Source organism: Pogona vitticeps, chromosome 1 (genome assembly GCF_051106095.1).
Source record: "Pogona vitticeps strain Pit_001003342236 chromosome 1, PviZW2.1, whole genome shotgun sequence".
Taxonomy (NCBI): domain Eukaryota; kingdom Metazoa; phylum Chordata; class Lepidosauria; order Squamata; family Agamidae; genus Pogona; species Pogona vitticeps.
This window is the reverse complement of record NC_135783.1, coordinates 258,804,257-258,826,684: the sequence shown is the minus strand read 5'-3', so window position 1 is coordinate 258,826,684 and position 22,428 is coordinate 258,804,257. Positions and strand designations below refer to the sequence as shown.

General features: G+C 40.9%; 1 protein-coding gene across 2 annotated transcripts in view; it reads left to right on the top strand.

The window, feature by feature from the left end:
• PTPRJ (protein tyrosine phosphatase receptor type J) overlaps positions 1-22,428 on the top strand; it is a 123,201-nt gene that overhangs the window by 63,556 nt on the left and 37,217 nt on the right. The window contains exons 2-4 of one of the 2 annotated variants that reach the window (XM_072985684.2): positions 9,889-9,910; positions 11,262-11,483; positions 13,249-13,515. In XM_072985684.2, the coding sequence (XP_072841785.2) occupies positions 9,889-9,910; positions 11,262-11,483; positions 13,249-13,515 (511 nt within the window). The remainder of the gene's footprint in view (positions 1-9,888; positions 9,911-11,261; positions 11,484-13,248; positions 13,516-22,428) is intronic. The other variant, XM_078383852.1, reaches the window with a different exon arrangement.

Sequence of the window (22,428 nt, the reverse complement as noted above, 5' to 3'; positions counted from 1 at the left end):
AACATTTGTTCGCAAAATGACAATTTTTCCAGCTCCGCAAAATGGCTTCCCTTCGCAAACTGGCTGGCTTCCCTTCGCAAAATGGTTGGTTTCCCGGACAGAAGCTTTGCAAGACAGTGATGTAAAACAGCTGATCGGCAGTTCTCTATGGGCGATATTCGCTGGACAACGAGGTATTTCCCCTTTGGAATGCATTAACCAGGTTTCAGTGCATTCCAATGGGGATTATTATTTTTTGCATGACGACGATTTTGCTGTACAGCGATTTTCCTGGAATGGATTATCATTGTCATGCGGGGCACCACTGTAGATTTTCTTAACAGTGGAAGCCATAGCCTTATTTTTGGAAGATCCGAGCAGGACTGTTATAGCAGTGGTCCCCAACCTTGGGCCTCCAGATCTTCTTGGACTACAACTCCCAGAAGCCCTCAGCACCACCTCTGCTAGCCAGGATTTCTGGGAGTTGAAGTCCAAGAACATCTGGAGGCCCAAGGTTGGGGACCACTGTGTTATAGGACTTTATGGAAGTTATTAATTCATAAGACCACTGTAAGTTGGTAACTAACAATTGTGTGAACATTATGGTAGATTGAAAAAACTTTTGGGCCACCTGGATCTGGACTTCAGTGTATCCATTATGTTGGTCATATAATATCAGTTTTAAAGATCCTTCTCCCTCCGTATATAAGATACTGTATATACTTTGGTATTTAAATTTCTGAGCAAGTCCTGTTGCTTAGGAACCCATCATGATGGAAACAAGGAACCTGCTTTTTGTGGGAAGAACATATACAGTATATGTTTATAGTCATGTTACTATGTATCATTTACAGTACATCCACAGATAGATAATTTCTGGGTCGATAGAGTTAGTAGAAGATTGTGCCACATTGGAAGAGAGGACATGGGAATTGAAGAAGAGCGAATTCGTATTAATTGTTATGAAAAGTCTGTGTCCCAGTTGTATCTAGTCTATGTCCCACCACATACATGTAACATCAGGTGAGAACAACTGAGCTAGAGTGTTGCTTAAAAATAAGTTCCCCACACAACAACCAGATTTATTGCATGTGTTGATTATCTAGTAGTCTGTTTTTTATTAGTGTACGCTTTGAGGTCTGTGTGTGTATTTGCTCTTGTTTTAAAAATCTGGATTAAGCAGTGAAGATGATGGTAACCTTTCTATAGGGTCAAACCTATAATGAATAAGTAACCATTCCTTTTCATGGAACAAGGCAGGAACGTGAAAAGCAGCAAGAAGTTTTGCCTTTCATCAGACACTTTAATGAAAAAATCTCTATTCCTTTTTAACCTGTTTTGAACATTCCTTCATCTTTTTGTCCAGGATATTCTACTATTTGTGACAATATGACACACAGTTCTGATGAAGTGGGTTCTCCTTTTTTGTCTTTGTGAAAATGGGACTGAGTTATGAGTTATGTAAACGTTTAAACAGTTACGTGCGTGCAAGAGAGGAAAACCCAGTAACAAACAAATGCAGTTAACTGTTCTAGATGACAAAGCGATGATTTACTGTAGATATTTTCTTAGCATGGTATAATATAGCTGTTAGCATTACCTTTCACTTCCTCATTGCCGTAAAAATGAACAGGTTCTTCCTGGATAAATTTTCCGAAGCTCTAATTTGAAGAAAGCGAGCAAAAGGTTACTATTTCACCGCAATGACTCCAGTAGAAAGTATTAGTATATCAGTCTTGTCCTGTGGAAACCATCAAGACTTACTCCCTGTACAATGAGCACTGCTTGAAACATGTCATGCAGAAATTACTGGCTTTTTTTCTGTTAGGATATAGCATAAAATGAGGTTAATTGTCTCCCTAATGCATTTCATCATAATATGTGTATGGGGTGAATGTGAGAATGATGACTGTATGGCCATGAAGCATTGATACCAAAATGTGCACAGATCATGTCTCAAATGCCACCTATGGATACCATTGTGGAAACTGAGCTCAACTGGGACATATGCTTTGGCATGGATGTGTTTGTGTACAACAGTGAAATGTCAGTAGCATATTTGTTGTGGTGCATGTAAGAGATGTGTGCCTTAGAACTGCTGGCGCTGGAAAGAATCATTTTGTCTACACATTTGAAATTCATTAGACATGTTTTACTTCATCCTTCTGAGTTGTTTAAATATAAGGAAAATAGAAGGTTTGTAAAATCACAAGGCTCGTGAATGTCTACTGGAAATACCTCTGCATAAAATTCCTGTACTCATAACTATACAGTGGAATTGTCTGAATGTCAGGTTTTGGTGACAGGCCCTTAGATGAAAGAAGTTCAGCATCAATGACATAACATTGCCTTTCCAGAAACAACTGAAATTTCAGCAAAAGAATGAAAATACAGATTTCTGTTGATCACATTTGTTACAGTATGCTAGAATTCTTGACATAGGTCTGCTGTCAGCAATACATTGCCAGAGCAAACACTTATGCACTTAGAATTGTTTCTCTTCATTCCGTTTTCCCTAGTGGAAGCTCCTTTTAATTAAGTTGCTGGAACACAACGATAGCATATTTTAAAACATCTGTTAATCTCTGGCCATTCCTTTATAGCATGACTGGGCAAGTTCCAGGGGTCTGAGGGTCAGATATGTCCACCTCTGGACTTTGGAGGGCTGCTCCTGTCCTTGGCCACCTTTGGGGGGAAAAGTTAGAAAAAGCGTTTTTTAAAAACTGAAAAAGACCCTTGAAACCCTTACATCTTACTTTTGGGCAGTGGAGAACTCAAAGCATGACAAAACTGTCATCTCCAGAAGGCAGAGGGAAACTTTCTGAGCAATGTTTCATTTTTTTTCAAAAGTGGGAGTCCAGCCTTCAGACATCTGGAAGCTCTCCTTCTCTCACCTGTAATTTATAGTGTTGTGCCAAGAATCTTCTTCAGTGAAATGCCACTGTGTTCAATAGGACTTTCTCCTGAATAAGTTTGAATAGGATTGTTAATGTATTCCAACAGATTTTTCAACTCAATGTTTTGCTGCTTAACAAAATGTTTGATTCATTTTTTTTACTGTTCAGAAACAACCTAGTAAAACTTGGTGACGGGAGTTCCATTTCATTTGCCATGTTTTCTCTCTACTTGCAAATATTTTTCCTTGAATTGGAAATTCTGGATTAGGTGATACCTCTACTTAATTATTAGAAGTAACAGGCATGATGAGTCGGCCAAGCAGTCTTCTTTGGACATAGACGTTGTAAAGTTTGGGGAGCTGGAGAAGAAGCAAAATAAATCTACCCAGCTGTAGTAGAAATAAATGTTGTTAGAAATAAATTTGAGATGGTAAAGCCAGATGAAAATGGGAGAATGCTGTTGGAGGAAGCACAAGTAGAGTCCACACATCTTCCCACGGGAAGACTAAAAACTACAGAGATAGCAAGTAAAAACTCTTGGTACTTCAGAAAAGGAGCATATGAATTGTGCAGGATTGAGGAGAAGGGTCATGTGTTACAATGCAACTTCTTGAATCTTCAGTTATTCTGGTAAGACTACATAGCTTTTGCCTTGTGAGGAAATTTCCAGTAGGGGACATTCAACATGTGACCTACATTTCTTCTTCATATTTTGGACAGAAGTTGGGAGACACTATGATTCCTGCACTATCATTACTAAGTCTCTCTCTCTCTCTCTCTCTCTCTCTCTCTCTCTCTCTCTCTCTCTCTCTCACACACACACACACACACACACACACACACACACACACACACACACACACACACACACACACACACACACACACACACACACACACACACACACACACACACACACACACACACACACACACACACACACACACACACACACACACACACACACACACACACACGAGGGAGAGGGAGAGGGAGAGAGAGAACTGAAACTGCTGACTGCTTGGTTCTGGGTTCCTCATATCTCCAGATATTGGTAGCTTGGAGACCTGGTGGGCCAGAACACTATCTGAAGAGAGAGATGGCTTAGAAACCAACATAGCTTTACTTGTCCTCTCCCTTCCTTTATAAAAACATGATTAGGAATACTTTTAAGATTCTCTTTCTGGAATAGAAATGCCACCTTTTTTTTTTTGAAAAAGAAAGGGCAAAATCTTACTGGTGTAACTTGGCAGGGCTAATTGTGGTCAATTAATAACAAGGTGAGATGTGTCTTGATCACCTGTCTGTCCCCCTGCTCAGTTGCTCAACTGAAATGCACTTCTGCACCGTATAAATTATTTGCAGCAAGTTAGCAACATCAATAGGATTCCAGCCAAAGTCTATGCATCGCTCCTGCGGGATATTAAATAAATAAATAAATAAATAAATAAATAAATAAATAAATAAATAAATAAATAAATAAATAAATAAATGAGCTAGTATACAGAGTCCATACTCATATCAGCACTTACTTGCCAGGAGATGTCCATCCAGGTTATGGCCTGGCAGTATTCCTCTCCATGTTAAACATAAGTTACTTCAGCAGCTGTGTTTTTTTTTAAATGAAAAATGTTTGCCAATATTTTCTGTGAACCCAACCACTTATCTGCATCATATAAGCCTTGTTTCCTTTCTGGCAAAACTTTCATGTTTTCTTCACATTTATAAGACAGATATATAAATATAGAGAAGGCTGGATTTCCTCTTTTTAAGATACAGTATTGGGAATGAGTAGGACCTTGTTGTGGATAGAAGACATTTTTTTGTACATGATCTGAACAGGAACTTGGAAACTGCTTGAACTGTGATCCAGTATATAGCATCCTGATGTGCCATAAATCTCTATTGCATCTTCCTTCCTCCATTTTTAAGGCAAACACCTGGTGTTTGCTTTAAAATTATAGGACACTTTGCATATACACAAGAGTCCCTGTTGATGAAATGGCCAAAGTCTTGTTGGGTATATATGCCAACAAAAGGGAAGTGGCATAACATATAGTGGCAAATTGCTGTTAATTACTGATCTCAGCTTGGATTCCTGGTTGTGTGGCAAGCTTCCCAACTGTTGACACTGAGGAGCCCAAGTAGGGGCTCATTAATTTGCAGCAGCTTGCCATAGTGAGTTACACCATTTCCCTTCTGCTAGTGTAAAAGTGCAAGATGAGTTTGGCCAATAATAATAAAAGAACCATGAACAAACTCATGTTGTTGGACAGTGTAATGGAAACATTGCATGTAAAATCTGATAGTATTATAGAGTTGTATTATACAGTATTATATTGGTTGAAATCTTGTTGGGCAGGTTCTGCCTGCCTGACAGGAATGGCACCATCGGTGTTATATTGTTGCAGTTAAAAGACCTCATTTGTTTCAAATCTGGGTTGCACATGACTTTGTTCTGTTGTGTACAAGCCATGTGTATGCCAAAATGGGTATGTGTGTGAGAGAGAGAACTTTAATTAGTAATTTGCTGCTGCTGCTATCATTTCCATTACATAGCTGGAGCTGCACAAGAGGATTTAGGCCTGTTACACACCATAAGAATATTTCTAAAATCTGTTACGAAAGACTCAATTACCATATGATTTTTTAAAAAAATTCTTATACACTGGTAGTCTATAGTATTCATTATGCACATAATTCTTTTAGAGTTCAGCAAGGTCAGGACTTTGCTTATTGCATTTATTTCAGGTTTTTCTGGGTTTTCTTCATCATCCTATGCTGATATGGGTCTCAGAGAATTTTTTAAACAGTTGGAGTAGTATTTCGAATAAACATATGCTTTTTATCAGTGTGCTCAGTGAAAGTTGTTCTAAAATGCGCACACAACCCCTTTCTTTGTTAAAATATTTATGTCAGACTATATTAATTTACACTTTTTAATGAAAAATTACCAAATTGATTAATTTACTGCTTAATACATAGTATATGTAAATGTATTTAAAATAAGTGAAAATCAAATGAAGTAGACCAATGACAGCAAATTTACAATGAGGAAACAAAACAAAGGCTCTTCCAGGTTAGGCCAGGTTTCGCCACCTCTTACCATTATTTTTGCTCCTGAAATTTCCACCTCTCCCCCCCCCACACACACAAATGTGCAGTTCACTCATATCTGCCTCCATAAAGGGATCCAGAAAAGGGGAGGGACAAGGCAAGAAGGGAATCTGATATCCCTCCCTGCTAAACCTTCCCCACTTTTCAAAGCAGGTGGACATACAGGGTTAAGTTATAATCATTAAAACGCTGAGAGACACTCCCAAATCTTGTCAGGCAAAATCCAAAGAAACGAAATAAATCAAGGCCAAACCATACAGAACAAAACAAAAAGATGAAAACGTGTGGCACCTTCAAGACTAACCACTATACAGTATTTTAATGTAAGCTGTTATGGGCACATCCCCTTCTCAGACATCAAGAGACAGAAACAAATCCCGAATCCTAGAATGTAATGATGGGGAGAAGGAGGCTTTTTCCAGAAGACTAGCACCCCTCATTTCTTCCTCTTCCTTTGCTGCTTTCAGTTCTGCCACTGGACAAGCAAAAACAAAACAAAATACATGAAATACCAAAAAGAAACCAAATAATTGAAATCTTCTGATGAGGCTGTGACCTCAGAACTGAACTGAGAAGGACCATAATGCACAGCCTCACCCACCAGAATAGCCCAGGAAAAGAAAGCAACCCTGCCTTGCAGCATGGACATTTTTGCCACCATTCCTGTGACTGTTTGCCAGTGGTTGTGGTAAGGCAAGATTTGTGCCATCTTAATAGTGTAGGTAAAAACAAAAACTTCAGGGAGCAAAGAGGTACATTTTGCAGAATAAATGGCCTGCTTGGAGTGCCCCGACTTAACCAAATAACCTAAAAAGGTTATTAAAATGTGGACATTGTTCTAACGCCTTCCCAGAAAAGTTGAGTTTCAAGTCCTGAGGTAGGGCCATGGCCACCAAGTTAAAGGAAGCTGGTTTCAGAGAGTGGCTTATGTCTTAGACAAAGGATGGTGGTGTTATACCTCATGTATCCACCGCCACCATCATTAACACCAGTAGCAGCTCAGGAGTTGGTGTCCACAGAAAGTTAAAAAAAAAAGCTATGCAACTGATCTGTCCGTTTACACAAACAGAAGAATATTATAGACAAAATTTTGTCATTTGGAGGGGGCTGGGAACATGGTCTGCTGCCTGAGGTGGAACATATATGCAATGCCTTGTCCCTTTCTGACAGAGTTGCGGTATACCAAGTGTGCCAGGTGACACTAACAAGTAGAGTTTCCTAGATTTATGAAGTTACCAGGCAAGGAAACAGTATTGATAGCAGAAATAATTGTATTGAATCAAGTACGTTGCAGGATATATACATACACATACTGCTTTGTCCTTGTTTCAATCCAGTGGTCAAACACGGCAATTCCAATAGTCATAAATCAGATCAGAGTCCTTACAAATCAGTCCAGCAGTCAGAGTCCTTCTCTAAGATTCTTCCACGACGACATCACCACGACACCACAGAGTGTGTATGCTGGGTCTGCTTGCTTTATCCCAGGGTTAGCCAATCCTAGGTTTTCTTTCTCAGCTGATACAAGTCATGTATTACCCCAGCTGCATAAATTCTTACTTGCCTTATTTTCTTAGCGTGGATCCTTACAATTACAGTGTTTATTGCTCTTTTACAACTGCTTAGTACAAAACTGTATTAACAATTCCTCCAGGTTTATGTCAAACCTGTCACTCTCCAATCTCTGAATGCCAAGTACTGCATGTCAACAATTATGAACATGATAGCTGTCCTGTGGTGCCCACAAACATTTCAGAGGCATTTGGCTGCTGTTGAAAAGAGAGTGTTAGAACAGTTGGGAGTTAGTGGCTTGCCCAGGATAATGTACAGTGCAAAATATCAAAGCAGCATATTGCACTCTTGACACCTACTACATCTACTACTGTGGGAAAACACCCATGGAATTTTATTTTGCTGCAAATCTAGGCCTAATAATTGGTTTCCCTTAATTAAGTTACCACTCAGATCGTTCACACTCATGTACAAATTTGCCTTGCTTTACTAAAAAAAAGAAAGAAAGAAAGAAAAGAGAAGAAAAAAGAAGAAGAAAAAGAATAAAATCCCAGTTTCTTTACACAGCTTTGTAGGCCAGCCCTGTATCTTTTTCTGCTCTTCTGATCAGCATGACTCCCAGGGCGTGAGTGGGGGGAGAAAATTGGCTGAAGGTTATCCCAAGCAGGAAATCCTTCGTTGTGGAGATTGTCACTTTGGGAAAGGCAGCTGGGCAGTCAAGAGCCAACTACTCGAGTGCACTGCCAGTGATGATACAACCAACGTCTTCTACTGCTCATTCCCCCCCCCCAAACAGTCTTTAAAAACAGCCTCATACAAAGTGTTCTATGATGTCTTCCTTTTGGGCGAAGCACTTCTTTTAACCTGCTGTTTGTGTATTGTTCTTTGTGGTAACTTCTGTTGTTTTGTTAAAACTTTTGCTAATTTTGTATTACATGGGCAGCCTTGTACACTTTAAAATGACAAATAGGGTAGATGTGTCAAAATGAACATATTTTTAATAACAAAATCCAAATTATCAGTTCCAGGCTATTTATGTAAGTGCATATGGAGTGAGGTGAAAGATAAAGGGATAAAACCAAACCCTCTAGTATTTGCACAAAAAATGCCGGGAGCACAATTAAAATTGCTCCTTGTAAGCCAGTGCCTGATCCACTTACCCTTCCTAGATCCTGAATGTGACAAAATATGATTGACAAAATGAAATTTGACTGACAACTGTACTCTATCAGATTTAAAATCTTGCTTCAATATCTACACAAAACTTCTGTAGTTTCATTGTGGCCTCTAGCGGTTTACTGTCAGTATTACAAAAGGTTATACAGATTAAATCTTTCACTTATTATTGTGCTTGCCCCATGTATATATGCTTTGGGAAATAAGAGCAACTTGCTATTAATCAATTGAAGTATAACTAAATACAGTACACAAAATATATTTATCAAGTAATTTGGCTGGTTAGATCATTACAATAGAAAGAATATGTATTATGAAGTTATTCAAAAGAAAGGGTATAAATTGAGCCCCTCGTAAAATTCAGAACAAACCTATATATGTGGGGGGACAGGATCACACAGTTACAGAACAACCTTCCCTTTTTGTATGTGACATTTTAACAGTATACATTTTAAAGTATCTGGCTATATATGAATAGGATCCATGTTCAGAAATCTTCATTCATTTTTTTCCATAGGTAGGCTTTATTTAGTGTGCATATAGTATTTCTTTGATGTATTATGGCATATTCCAGTGAAGGTTGTATTTTAGTGAGGACCAAACATTCAGTTGAATGTAGGTAATATTCAGAAATATGACTGGTGATAAGTAGTTGATCGATAACATCATCAGGGAACCTCTAAGTATATACAAAAGCTTTCCAAGCAGTAGGCTATGCTTATAAATATAGTCAGTCATACCGAATAACATATAGTCACCATCTTATTTCAACTTTATGTATCTTAAACTTTCAAGTTTTCCTAGAAAAGCTAAGTAGAACATTCCAACCAAGCTGCCAGAGGGAGGGCTTGAACCAGCATTTGAACTCACCTGAAGCAGACCTGGCACAGATATCTGCCATGAATTTTTGAGTCTCTTATTATAATTTTTCTACACCATCCATAAAATATTGGTGCATAAGCCTTAAGAAGTAGATTTTTACCCATGTTTGATTGTTTAGTGATCCAAGAAAGATACGGCCTACTCTTACATTTGTGTAATTGTAACTACCACACTGCTTTTTCCTATTTTTTCTGGTAATACTTTGTGCTTGCATAGTTATCATCACCATGATACAGAGTTACTGCAATAACAGCAAATATGTGTTTCACACTGCAGATAAAGTGTCTGAGGTGTTCTAATAGGACTTTTTTCTCTCTCCTTACAGATAAAAGCTGCTGTTTCTTCTTGTAAGTACCGTTCTATTAGTTTCTCCCCATTTTAGTGTTATGCCTGATAGATAATAGTGAGCAAAGATGGTTGCTAACATCCATGTTTCTATAAATGTTCTTCAAAACTTTGTTGCACTGTTGGCCCATTTCGTGATCCCTTACCCACTCCCATCAAGATCACTGGTACAGTTTACTTGTCACTTGAAATATTTCTGTATTTCAGTATTTTCCATGTTATGTAGTTTACAAATACTGGAAGGCATAGTAACAAGCTTGCTGCCCTTAAAATTATATCCCTTATTTCCGTAAATCTCAAGCCTGCAGCCTGTATGCTGTGGTTCGCTGCACTACAGCAGCTTCAGAGGGTTCACAACATGACCGCCATGGATACTTAGCAGTTGCAGAAAGCCTGTCCCTTCTCTGTTGCTAGAAACAGGTCAATGAGGATGCAGTACACCCTGTTCATGCAGCAGTCTACATGTCTTTTTTTCACCTATGGAAATGCCCTGGCACAGTTTTCGTGTACTATCATGCAATATTTGTTAAATTCCTCCTTAACCCCCTAAAGCCAAAAGGAGGAACAATCCTATTGTGGCAAGGACAGGGACTTGAGTTGTGGGACTCGCTATCAAATCAGACTAAAGTTGCACTGGTGACTCAACTTAGATTCGACTTAGGTTTTTTAATGACTCTGACCTGACTTGCAACTTGGAACCCACCCACCCCTCTCTTTTTTTTTCAGGGGAAAAGTTTGTTTTTAATAGGGATTCAGATGTGGGGCTTGGGACTCGGTACCAAAGACTTAGGACTCAAATTTCCCAGCATCTCTGTATTGTGGCACCTTTAAGATTAACAAATTTATTTTGGTTGTTGTGGGTTTTTCGGGCTGTTTGGCCATATTCTTGAGGTCTTTCTTCCTAACGTTTCGCCAGTCTCTGTGGCCGGCATCTTCAGAGGACAGGAGTCAGAACTCTGTCTGTGTCTGTCTGTTTCTGACTTTGAGAATACATAAATTTATTTTGTTTAGCACTGCTGTACAGTGAGTGTGTCGCTCCCACTGAAATGAATGATTAGTCTTTAAAGTGCCACAATATTGTTGCTTTTTTTGCTCTTTATTTTTCTTTTCTTGAAACAGACCATCATGACTGTCTTTCTGAAAATAGTTTAAGCCCACTTTCTTTCCATTTCCTGATCCCAAAACGTGAGCAACGTTCCCCGTCCCTTAACCTTAATAAAATATAAATAAAAAAGAAGGAAATTGGCTGTTTTTCCATGCTTAGTTAAAAAAACTATTAGAATATTTTTATCAACTAGTGAAAAGTCTAGTTAACTAAAACGTATGCACCTGTTGGCTCCTTCTTCTGTATAGGTGGTGAAGAATGCAGTTCTTTAACGGATGTACGTGTGTCAGAAATAGAAATAAGTATCCCGTTTCCTGGCAGCTTCAGAATAAGTAATGTGACTTTTGCAAATGGGACACAGGCAAGGCCTCTACTTGTGAATGGTTCAATATCTGAACTTGATCCTGGTACACAGTATGTTGTGTATTTTACAAATGGGAATTCTACATGTTGCGAAGTCATTACAACAAGTAAGTGATTGTCTAAGTAAGTTCCAAGAGGCATGTAATGAATTCTGTATGGTTTGTAAGGCAGTTCTTACATTTTAAGTGAACACAAAATCGTTTTCTCATATGATCTAGAACAGTGGTTCTTAACCTTGGGTTACTCAGGTGTTTTTAAACTGCAACTCCCAGAAACCCCAGCCAGCACAGCTGATGGTGAAGGCTTCTGGGAGTTGCGGTCCAAAAACACCTGAGTAACCCAAGGTTAAGAACCACTGATCTAGAATAAGAGTTTGTGGAATTTCTTACAACTCTCAGAATTCCCCAGCTAGTGTGGCCAGTAAGTAGCTTGTAACCATGATGGCTGGGGGATTCTGCCAATTTAGGGGCATTTTGAGGGGCCAGTAGAATTTAGCAAAGTATATCCTAGAATCCATTGACTCATTTCTGAAATGCCTTCTCACATATCCCACACTATCAAAGAGGTAAGCGCTCCACAAATTTTCTCAGGGTCCTGGACAGAGAGGAATCTGATGGTAGATCTTCTCTTCAAAGGGCAGAGGTCTCTATCTCTTTTCAGAGGTAGAGATTTTTTGCCTATCCTATGAGTGGCCATTCCAGAAAGGATAGCATTGCAACTTTCATGTCCTGGGCAAGAAAGGAATTAACTCTTAGTACAGATTTTGTAATGACTCATTGCTTTACAATTCATCATATTTCATGTAATTGTTTATTTGTATTCCACTCCTAAAATACTAATATTACTTCAAAGTTTGATGTGTTCTTCTCTGCTCCAGTATTTTTCTTTTGCTGGAATGATATGCTCTGTAATTTTCTCATCCTGGACTGGCAGACTATGAAATATCCAAAGTCTGTAACTCTATAATAACACATTTCTGCATAGAAGACAGAGCAGGGTATGCCCAAATTGTAGCATCGGCCCTTTTTCAGTAATATTAGGACATGGCGCAATATATTCATCCCTCTCTATATATAATATATATTAGAACTGAAGAATAAGTATGATGCAGGATTTATTTCTTATGTTATGGTTTAATGTTTGCCGCCTGGAAAACTCTAGCAATGTCTGTCATGTAGGCCACATGTTGCATAGTGAATTGCATGGCCTGAAGTTAAGGACAACTTTACTCAGAAGAATTCTAAACTTAATTTCAGAAGGTGATCCAAGGAATTGCAACAATAAGAAACAAACATCTGAGATTTAGTAATTTTTTTCCTTGCCTGAATTCTTCATATTAGGCATAACATCTTTACATTGAGATTAGTTCCTGAATTTAGTTCCTTTCAGTTTCTCTAGTCAACACTAGCTGCTGCACTCACATTTGTACAAAGAGCAAATGAGCAGAGACCTAGTTAGATGCCCTCCAGAAGCTTATTCACTTGCTGCATGTGGGCCTGAGTTTAGGACAAAGCAGAACTTTCCCTGTTCAAACAGGAGTGACAGATGTTTATGTCAATTGAAAGCAAATTGATTGCGGGTATTAAAAATGGCCCCTAAATTTACACCAGACTAATTATCCAGCACTATGTAATTATTTCTGCAAATTGTTTGTCCTTTGGTAAGTGCCGTGGAAGACAGAATGCATATGCAACGTGAATGAACCTGCCGACTGTAACTGAGCCTGCTTGGCACCTACATCTCTCCTATTGTGATGAAAATGTTTTAAAGCTTGAGAGGAGGATAGCTGGCCACACAGTTAGCAGCATACCAGACTCTATCGGAACCACACCACAGCATGCTAAATCATTCAGCTGTCTCCTTCTTCAACAGAGCCCAGTCCAGTGTCTGATCTTCGCGTGGAAAGCATCGGTACCACAACAGTGAATTTAACATGGAAGAGCGAAGACCTGCAAGCTATTAACTATACCTATCGAATAGAAATAGAAGGAAATGCATCTCCGAGAAATGAGTCTTCTGATACCACCAGTGCAGTAATTAGCAACCTGGAACCCGGAACATGGTATAGGTTCAACATCTATCCGGTTGCTCCTGATAATAAAACTGAGGGAGAGCCAAATAATGCATCGCTGTATACAAGTGAGTACACAAAATCTATCAAGGTGATTCTAAGTATACAAAAACAAATGAATTGGTTGTGGACATGGGAGAGGGCCTTCTCTGTTGCTGCTCCCAAACTGTGCAACACCCTCCTGTGGGAGGCCAGATAGACCCTATCTTTGCTGTCCTTTCACATGTGGACAAAGATCTTTCTTTTCAGACTAGCCTTCTTTTAGTGGTTGGCTGTCAAAGAATGTGGCTTCATTTGAGAGCTGAATTGGGAGAATTTGGCTTCACTGCGATTTGTTTACACAGCCTGCATTATGTTGCAGGTTGCACACACAAGGACCCTTAGGGACACATACAGTGGTGCCTTGAGTTACAAACTTAATCGGTTCTGGAAGATGTTTGTAACTCAAGTTGGTTATAACTCAAAGCACCATTTCCCATAGGAATACATTGAAACCCCATTAATCTGCTTGGGGCGAAGGAAAAAACCCCACTGGAAAAAAAAACCACTGCAAGACCCATCGGAAATGCGATTAATTTGTTCCAGCCGGGGGGACCACCAAAAAACAAACAAACACTGCAAGACCCATCGGAAATGCACTTAAGCCATTCCGTCCGGAAAAAACAAACCGAAAAACAAGCAAACACTGCAAGACTCATAGGGAATGTGATTAAGCCATTCTGGCCGGGGGGGAAAAACATACACTGAAAAACAAGCAAACACTGCAAGACCCATTGGAAACCCAATTAATCCATTCCAGCAGGGGGAGAAACACACACACTCTCTAAAAAAAACCACTACAAGACCCATCACAGCACAGAAACATCTCCCCCAGCCCAAACCCACGCTGCAAAACCCTGTACTCACTCAGAACAGGTATCTTAAAAAGCAGAAAGCAATACCAGGCAGTCCGAAGCCTCCTCCGAATGCACACTCTTTAACCACTGGGGCGAAAGAGCTACAGATAAGCAGCCTTTTCGCCAACCAATGGTTAGCAGTTTAAATTCCCTGCCTTTTTCTGCACCTTTTTTTTGGTCGCATCTTAAAGCTCTGGACACAAGTCAAAGCAAACTTTTGTGGCCAGAGCTTTTCGTAACTCGAATTGGTCACAAGTCATGACATTCGTAAGTTCAGGCACCACTGTAAAGGCAACACCCCAGCGCTATGCAGCAGAGATCAACACAGTATAATTTCTATTTAACTTAATCCTATTTAATTCCTGTTTCTCCATGGCTCTTTTTGGCAATCTCTTAATGCAGTACAGACACAATTAAGCAGAACATCAGCACTTTTTGAAAGTTTAGCAGCACTAGAATATGGTAATAATGTGGAAGTGTATTAAAAACTAAATGAACACCATTTTCTTGAGCTGATCCAAAATCTCTTTCTCTGGCCAATGATCCTATTGTGATTTTATGCTACAATCCAATCAGAGAGAATACCTAAAGAAATGTTTTCAAAAAAGACTTTTCAGAACCATGATTTTCCCTTAGAATTCAAGCACATACATTTTTAAAAAAGAAATTAAAACAATGGAGGGCAGTGAGGGAAAGCAATGAGAGTGGGACATGCTCTCACTGGCCTGAAAAGCATGTCCTTAGTGCTTTTGTTAAATGTAGAAACTACCTGAAGACACGACCCCATCTTTCGAAGAAAGTCTGCAGGGGAAAAGATATGATTCAATCTAGCCCCCTGGAGGTGAGGAAAAAAGTTGGTTAGGCGGGAAATAGACTGGAAGGAATTGAACCTGCCGTGAACATCATGCAGACATTAAAAAATATATCAAATTCACTCACTTTATAGGTGGAGCAAATCTCTAAGAGTGGGGGTATTAAAACTGGACTGTCGTGTTCCTGTTGTTTTTAATGTGTAACATATTCTCCTTAGCCTTTAATGCTCTTTATTTTAAAACTTAAAGACCCTTTTGGGGAAAAATGTTTTAAATAATAAACACTAATACACTCCTTCAAATTCACAATATAGAGTCAAAAATAAGGAATAGTCTCTTTCTTGAACAGAGCCGAGTCCAGTGTCTGAACTTCATGTTCAAAGTGTCGGTACCACAACAGTGAATTTAACGTGGAAAAACGAAGACCTGCATGCCACTAACTATACCTACCGAATAGAAATAGAAGGAAATTCATCTCGTAGAAATGAGTCTTCTGATACCACCAGTGCAGTAATTAGCAACCTGGAACCCGGAGCATGGTATAAGTTCAATATCTATCCGGTCGCGCCTGATAATAAAACTGAAGGAGAGCCAAAGAATGCATCGCTGTATACAAGTGAGTACACAAAATCTATCAAGGTGATTCTAAGTATACAAAACAGTTGTGTTTTTTGTGGACGTGGGAGATTGCCTTCTTTTTCACTGCTCCCAAACTCTGCAGCACCCTCCTGTCGGAGGCCAGACTGGCCCTTTCTTTGCTGTCCTTCCACAAGTGGGCAAAGATCTTTCTTTTCAGACTCGCCTTCTTTTAGTGATTGGCTATCAAAGGATGTGGCTTGAGAGCTGAATTGGAAGAATTTGACTTCACTGCGATTTGATTCACAGCCTGCGTTACATTTCAGGTTGCACACACAAGGACACTTAGGGACACATAAAGACAACGCTCCAGCGCTATACAGCAGAGATCAACACAGTATAATTTTTATTAATCCTATTTAATTCCTGTTTCTCCATGATTCTTTGGCACTTTTTGGCAATCTCTTACTGCAGTACAGACACAATTAAGCAGAACATTAGCACCTTTTGAAAGTTTAGCAGCCCTAGAATATGGTAATAATGTGGAAGTATATTAAAAACTAAATGGAGGAACACCATTTTCTTGAGCGGATCCAAAATCTCTTTCTCTGGCCAATTATCCTATTGTGATTTTATGCTACAATTCAATCAGAGAGAATACCAAAAGAAATGTTTTCAAAAAACCCCATTTCAAAACCATGATTTTCCTTAGAATTCAAGCACATATATTTTTTTAAAAAATATTAAAACATTGGAGGGCAGTGAGGGTGGGGACATGCTCTCGCTGGCCTGAAAAGCATGCCCTTAGTGCTTTTGTTACATGAAAAAATTACCTGAAGACATGACCCCATCTTTCGAAGAAAGTCTGCAGGGGAAAAGATATGATTCAATCTAGCCCCCTGGAGGTGAGAAAAAAAGTTGGTTAGGTGGGAAATAGGCTGGAAGGAATTGAATCTGCTGTGAACATCATGCAGACATTAAAAATATATCAAGTTCTTTATAGGTGTAGCAAATCTCTAAGAAGGGGGTGTTAAAACAGGACTGTCGTGTTCCTGTTGTTTTTAATGTGTTTTTAGTACTAGGTTTTCATGTTATCATTGGTTGATTTTTTAAAGACAAATTTTAATAACATTCTCCTTAGCTTTTAATGCTCTTTATTTTAAAACTTAAGGGCCCTTTTGGGGAGAATTTTTTTAAATAATACACACTAATACACTCTTTTACATTCACAATATAGAGTCAAAAATAAGGAATCGTCTCTTTCTTGAACAGAGCCAAGTCCAGTTTCTGAGCTTCATGTTGAAGGCATCGGTACCACAACAGTGAATTTAACATGGAAAATCGAAGACCTGCATGCTACTAACTATACCTACCGGATAGAAGTAGAAGGAAATGCAACTCGTAGAAATGAGTCCTCTGATACCACCAGTGCAGTAATTAGCAACCTGGAACCCGGAACATTGTATAGGTTCACCGTCTATCCGATCGCCCCTGATAATAAAACTGAGGGAGAGTCAAAGAATACATCGCTGTATACAAGTGAGTACACAAAATCTATCAAGGTGATTCTAAGTATACTAAACAGTTGTGTTTTTTGTCAACATGGGAGACAGCCCCTTCTTTTTCACTGCTCCCAAACTCTGCAACGCCCTCCTGTCGGAAGTCAGACTGGCCCTTGTTACATACAGCACTGATGTTACCTGTCTGTCATGGGTTTGGAGGGAAAGTTCCATCCTATGGGGAGTGGAAGGCGGGACATCAGGAGGAGGGGCTGTACTGTATATATATGTGAAGCGTGAAGGAGAAGCTGGAGAAGAGCTGAGAGAAGAAGCTTGAGTGAGAGTCTGTGTGTCAGACAGGGTACTACTGTGTGTCAGTCAGTACCAACCTGATAGGTTCAGGTGTCTGTATGGTTAGCCAGAACTGATAGGTTCAGGGTCTGTGCTTCAAGTTAAGTGTTCTGTGTGAACCAAACTGTGTGTATGTATGATTGAGACTCAGCCACGTTACTGTATCTTATTCATTTGATCATTTTATTTTCCCTGTGTGTTGTTTTAAATAAACCTTATTCTTTTATTTGTTGAAAATCCATCCCTGGTCTGTGTGACTTCTTATAGGGAATGGTTGGTGGCAGCTTAGTGAAACTGTGGCATCCTCCAGTAGGTCTGGGTTTGTCACATTGATTGGTGTCCAGCGTGTGGGATACGACTGGTCCAGTTGTCCAGTGGTCCAGCAAAGCCTTGGCAAGAGTGCCCAGAGCAAGGGGGGTCTAGTCAGGGACAATCTGAGAGCACGTAGGTAATCTTCTAGGTGTACCTCACGGGGAGGTGCGCTAGTAGAAGAACGTGTAACCTCAGATTGGGGACTAGATTAGGGAGCTCTGAGGCAATCTGTTTTGGCGGGAAAAAGCTGAGGCAAAACTGTGTAGTAGCAGTGATCTAGCCTGCCTGCTGAGAGGCCTAGCAGAGGGGGGTAGACTCTGGCTCGCAACTGTTGCAAGTCAGTGCTGAAGAACAGCAGCAATCTATAAGAAGGCTGGTTCTGAGGCAAAAGAGAAAAAAAAAAGTGGTCGCTTTATTTTGAGGCTTGACTTTTGAAAGCAGCCTGTTCTGGGGGGGGGGGATTATGCCCTTGACTCGAAGCCAAATGGCAGAAATGGGTGAAGTGAAAGACCCCCAGGTTGACCAAGGTTCTGAGGATGAATTTGGCTCAGTGCAGGATGACAGCACGGGAGAACAGAACCCAGAACTCAAAAAAATGCTCATAGCCCAACAGCATGAACTGAGGATGAGGCAATTTGAAATGGAGGAAAGATTAGAGAGAGAAAAAATGCAGGAAAGGGAGAAACAAAGACAATTTGAATTGGCATTGGAGAGAGAGAAAATGGCATTTGAGTTAAGAAAATTGGAACTGATGAATCAGAACAATAATAACAATAGGGATTCTGAGGGAGGCCAATTGTCTAAAGCTGACCTGAAGAAATTCCCTGTGTACCACAAGGGAGATTGTCCTGAGGTGTTCTTTTCCTTGGTGGAAAGAGCGTTTGTGGACTTCTCAGTGAGGGAAACTGAGAAGATGACCATTATGCGATCTTTAATCAGTGGCAGCCTGGCCGAAGTCTATTCAGAGATGCCAGAGGAACTGATGAAAGATTTTGCAGAGTTTAAAAAACTGGTGTTTGCAAGACATGGGATAAATGCGGAACAGCTGAGGCAAAGATTCAGGTCAATCACCAAAAAACCAGAGCAGACTTTTACCCAAGTGGGGGCCCAATTGGTGAGGCTGCTAGAGAAATGGCTATCTCAGGAGGGGACAGAGACCTTTCAGCAGCTCAAAGACTTGATAGCGCTGGAACAGTTCTATTCAGTCCTGCATGGGGAACTGAAATTCCAGGTGAGGGAAAGGAAACCGAAATCTGTGGCAGAGGCAGCCGAGATCGCAGATTTTATTTCCCAAATAAGAAAGCCCTTGGGTGAGGGGAAATCGATAGGGAAACCTAAAGACACCTACAGCAAGTACTCTCAGGGACCAGGAAGAAACCAGCAAGGGGGAGGGGCCCATGGTGAAGGGAAGCCCTCAGACATGAAACCAAGACCTCAGATTTTGGAGGGAAAACCAAAACAAGATGAGAAAGACTCAAAATATAGCAGAAAATGTTATTTCTGTCAGGGAAAGGGCCATCTAATCTCAGAGTGTGAGAAATTAAAGCAGCTAAAAGGAATTGTGCCTCAGGATTCGAGTGGAACCAAGCCAAAAGCTGTGTTCTGTGTCCAGAAAGAGCAAAGCCCCTTGTCACTGAGGGAGCCTGTTGCCATGGCTACTCAATCTGGGACAGTTACATCTGCTGATCAGGCTGAGGAAAATGGTCCTCTTGTGGAGGTCAAGCGCTGCTTGCTCGTGAGAACAGATTCTCAGTTGTTTGAAACCGCAGGGGTGGACGTAGGAATACTTGACCATCAGTATCGGGGGCTGAGGGACACTTGTTCCCAGGTGACCCTGTGCCATCCAGATATTATTCCTAGGGAATATGTAATCCCAAATGAGAGCATAAAGGTGGCAGGGATTGAGGGACAGGTGATCTCACTGCCAGTAGCGGAGGTGCCTGTGAACTTTCAAGGCTGGAGGGGAGTTTGGCGGCTAGCGATTTCATCGACTCTGCCAGCAGCCGTGCTCGTGGGAAATGACCTGGCTGAACATGTGAAACGGGTGCTAGTGATTACACGTTCACAAGCCACCACGGGGACAGTTCAGGGGGGTACTGATGAGCCCGAGACGGAAGCAGAGGGGAGTTCAGAAGCTGTGGTGGAAACCTTAACCACAGACAGCCGATTTGGCCAAGAGCAAAAGGCAGACGCCACTCTCCAAAAGTGTTTTGAACAGGTGACTGACGCCCAGCTAACACCTGAAACCCCAGTGAGATTTCTAGAGAAAAAGGGGATTTTGTATAGAGAGACCCTGAGGAATATCTCAAAAGGGGGAGATGGGATCCGAAGTCAGCTAGTGGTACCTGAAAAGTATCGCCCCATGATCTTACAAAGGGGGCACTCTGACATGTTTGCTGCGCACTTAGGGGTGAACAAAACACAGCAAAGAATCACACAGAATTTTTACTGGCCTGAAATAGGGAAGCAGATCAAAGAATTCTGTAAACAATGTGATGTGTGTCAAAGGCAGGGGAATAGCCGCAACAGGACCAAAGCAAAGTTGTGCCCTTTGCCTGTGATTGACACTCCGTTCAAATGCATAGGGGTGGATATTGTGGGACCTTTGCCCAAGGCCACAAAGAGGGGGAACAGGTTCATTCTCACCATTGTGGACCATGCCACGAGGTACCCTGAAGCCATTCCCTTGACTAACATTGAAACTAACACAGTGGCAGATGCCTTGGTGGGGTATATGTCCAGGATGGGATTTGCCTCAGAAATAATCACAGATTTGGGCGCATCGTTCACATCGAAGCTCATGAAACGGTTATGGCAAATCTGTGGAATTAAGCACAAGGAAACCACTGCCTATCACCCTGAAAGTAATGGGTTAACTGAGAAGTTCAATGGGACTCTAATGCGCATGATTAGGGCTTACTTGGCAAAGAATCCAAACAATTGGGACCAGAAGCTGCAATCCCTTTTGTTTGCTTATCGATCAGTGCCACAAGCCAGTACCGGGTTCAGTCCGTTTGAACTTTTATTTGGGAGAAGGGTGAAAGGGCCCCTTGATTTGATCAAACAAAATTGGGAGCAGATCACCCAGGATGACCCACAAGACGTTGTGACATACATAGACACCTTGAGGAATGACCTAAAGAGAAACCTAGAGCTAGCAGCAGAGACCCTGCAAGCTCAAAAGGTCAGAAAGAAAACTTGGGATGACCAGGAAGGCAGGGAGAGGCACTTTGACCCAGGGGAGGAAGTGCTTTGGCCTAGGCTCTGCAAAGAGAACAAACTGCAGCTGGGTAGCCCAGAAGTAAAATACTTGGGTCACAGAGTAGGGGGAGGAGTGATAAAACCCCTAGAGGCCAAGATAGAAGCAGTTCGTGATTGGCCCAGACCCAACACCAAGAAAAAAGTCAAATCATTTCTTGGGTTGGTGGGCTACTACAGAAAGTTCATCCCGAAGTTTAGCGAGATTGCGGCTCCGCTGACCGATCTGACGAGGAAGAAGACTGATGACCGCATCCCGTGGACCAGCGACTGTGAGGCGGCGTTCCAGAGGTTGAAGGAGGCGCTCGTCCAGTATCCAGTGCTGCGTGCTCCTGACTTCGACCGGGAGTTCATCATCTACACCGATGCGTCTAACAGCGGGGTAGGAGCAGTTCTTTGCCAGGAGGATGAGAATGGTGACCAGCATCCAGTGTCCTACCTGAGTAGGAAACTCCAGAAAGGTGAGAGACATTTGGCAACCGTGGAAAAGGAGTGCCTGGCCATAGTCTACGCGATCCAGAAGGCCAAGCCTTACATCTGGGGAAGACATTTTATTCTGTGCACTGACCATTCACCACTGCAATGGTTAAAGACAATGAAATCCCACAATAGTAAACTTATGAGGTGGGCTTTAAATCTGCAAGACTATGACTTGGAAGTGAAGGTGGTCAGAGGGTCAGTGAACTGTGTTGCTGACGCCTTGTCAAGAAGACCCGAAGAATGAAGACGGCGAAAGAAACATGGACTATGTATATATTTTGATGACAAAAAGTCAAATGTGTCTGTTTATTAAACATGTTGGTTTGTATGAATAAAGGTAACTTGATGTATTGTTAATGGTAAATGTTTAAATGCCTAATAGAGTGTAAGTATAAGTAAGTATGGTATTGTATGTTATTATATGACTGTTTTTGTATGTTTTGGGTCCAGGTTGTTTTTTGGTGAAAAGCACCTTAGCTTTCCCCCTACAAAACAACTTATAAAGAGGGGAGGTGTTACATACAGCACTGATGTTACCTGTCTGTCATGGGTTTGGAGGGAAAGTTCCATCCTATGGGGAGTGGAAGGCGGGACATCAGGAGGAGGGGCTGTACTGTATATATATGTGAAGCGTGAAGGAGAAGCTGGAGAAGAGCTGAGAGAAGAAGCTTGAGTGAGAGTCTGTGTGTCAGACAGGGTACTACTGTGTGTCAGTCAGTACCAACCTGATAGGTTCAGGTGTCTGTATGGTTAGCCAGAACTGATAGGTTCAGGGTCTGTGCTTCAAGTTAAGTGTT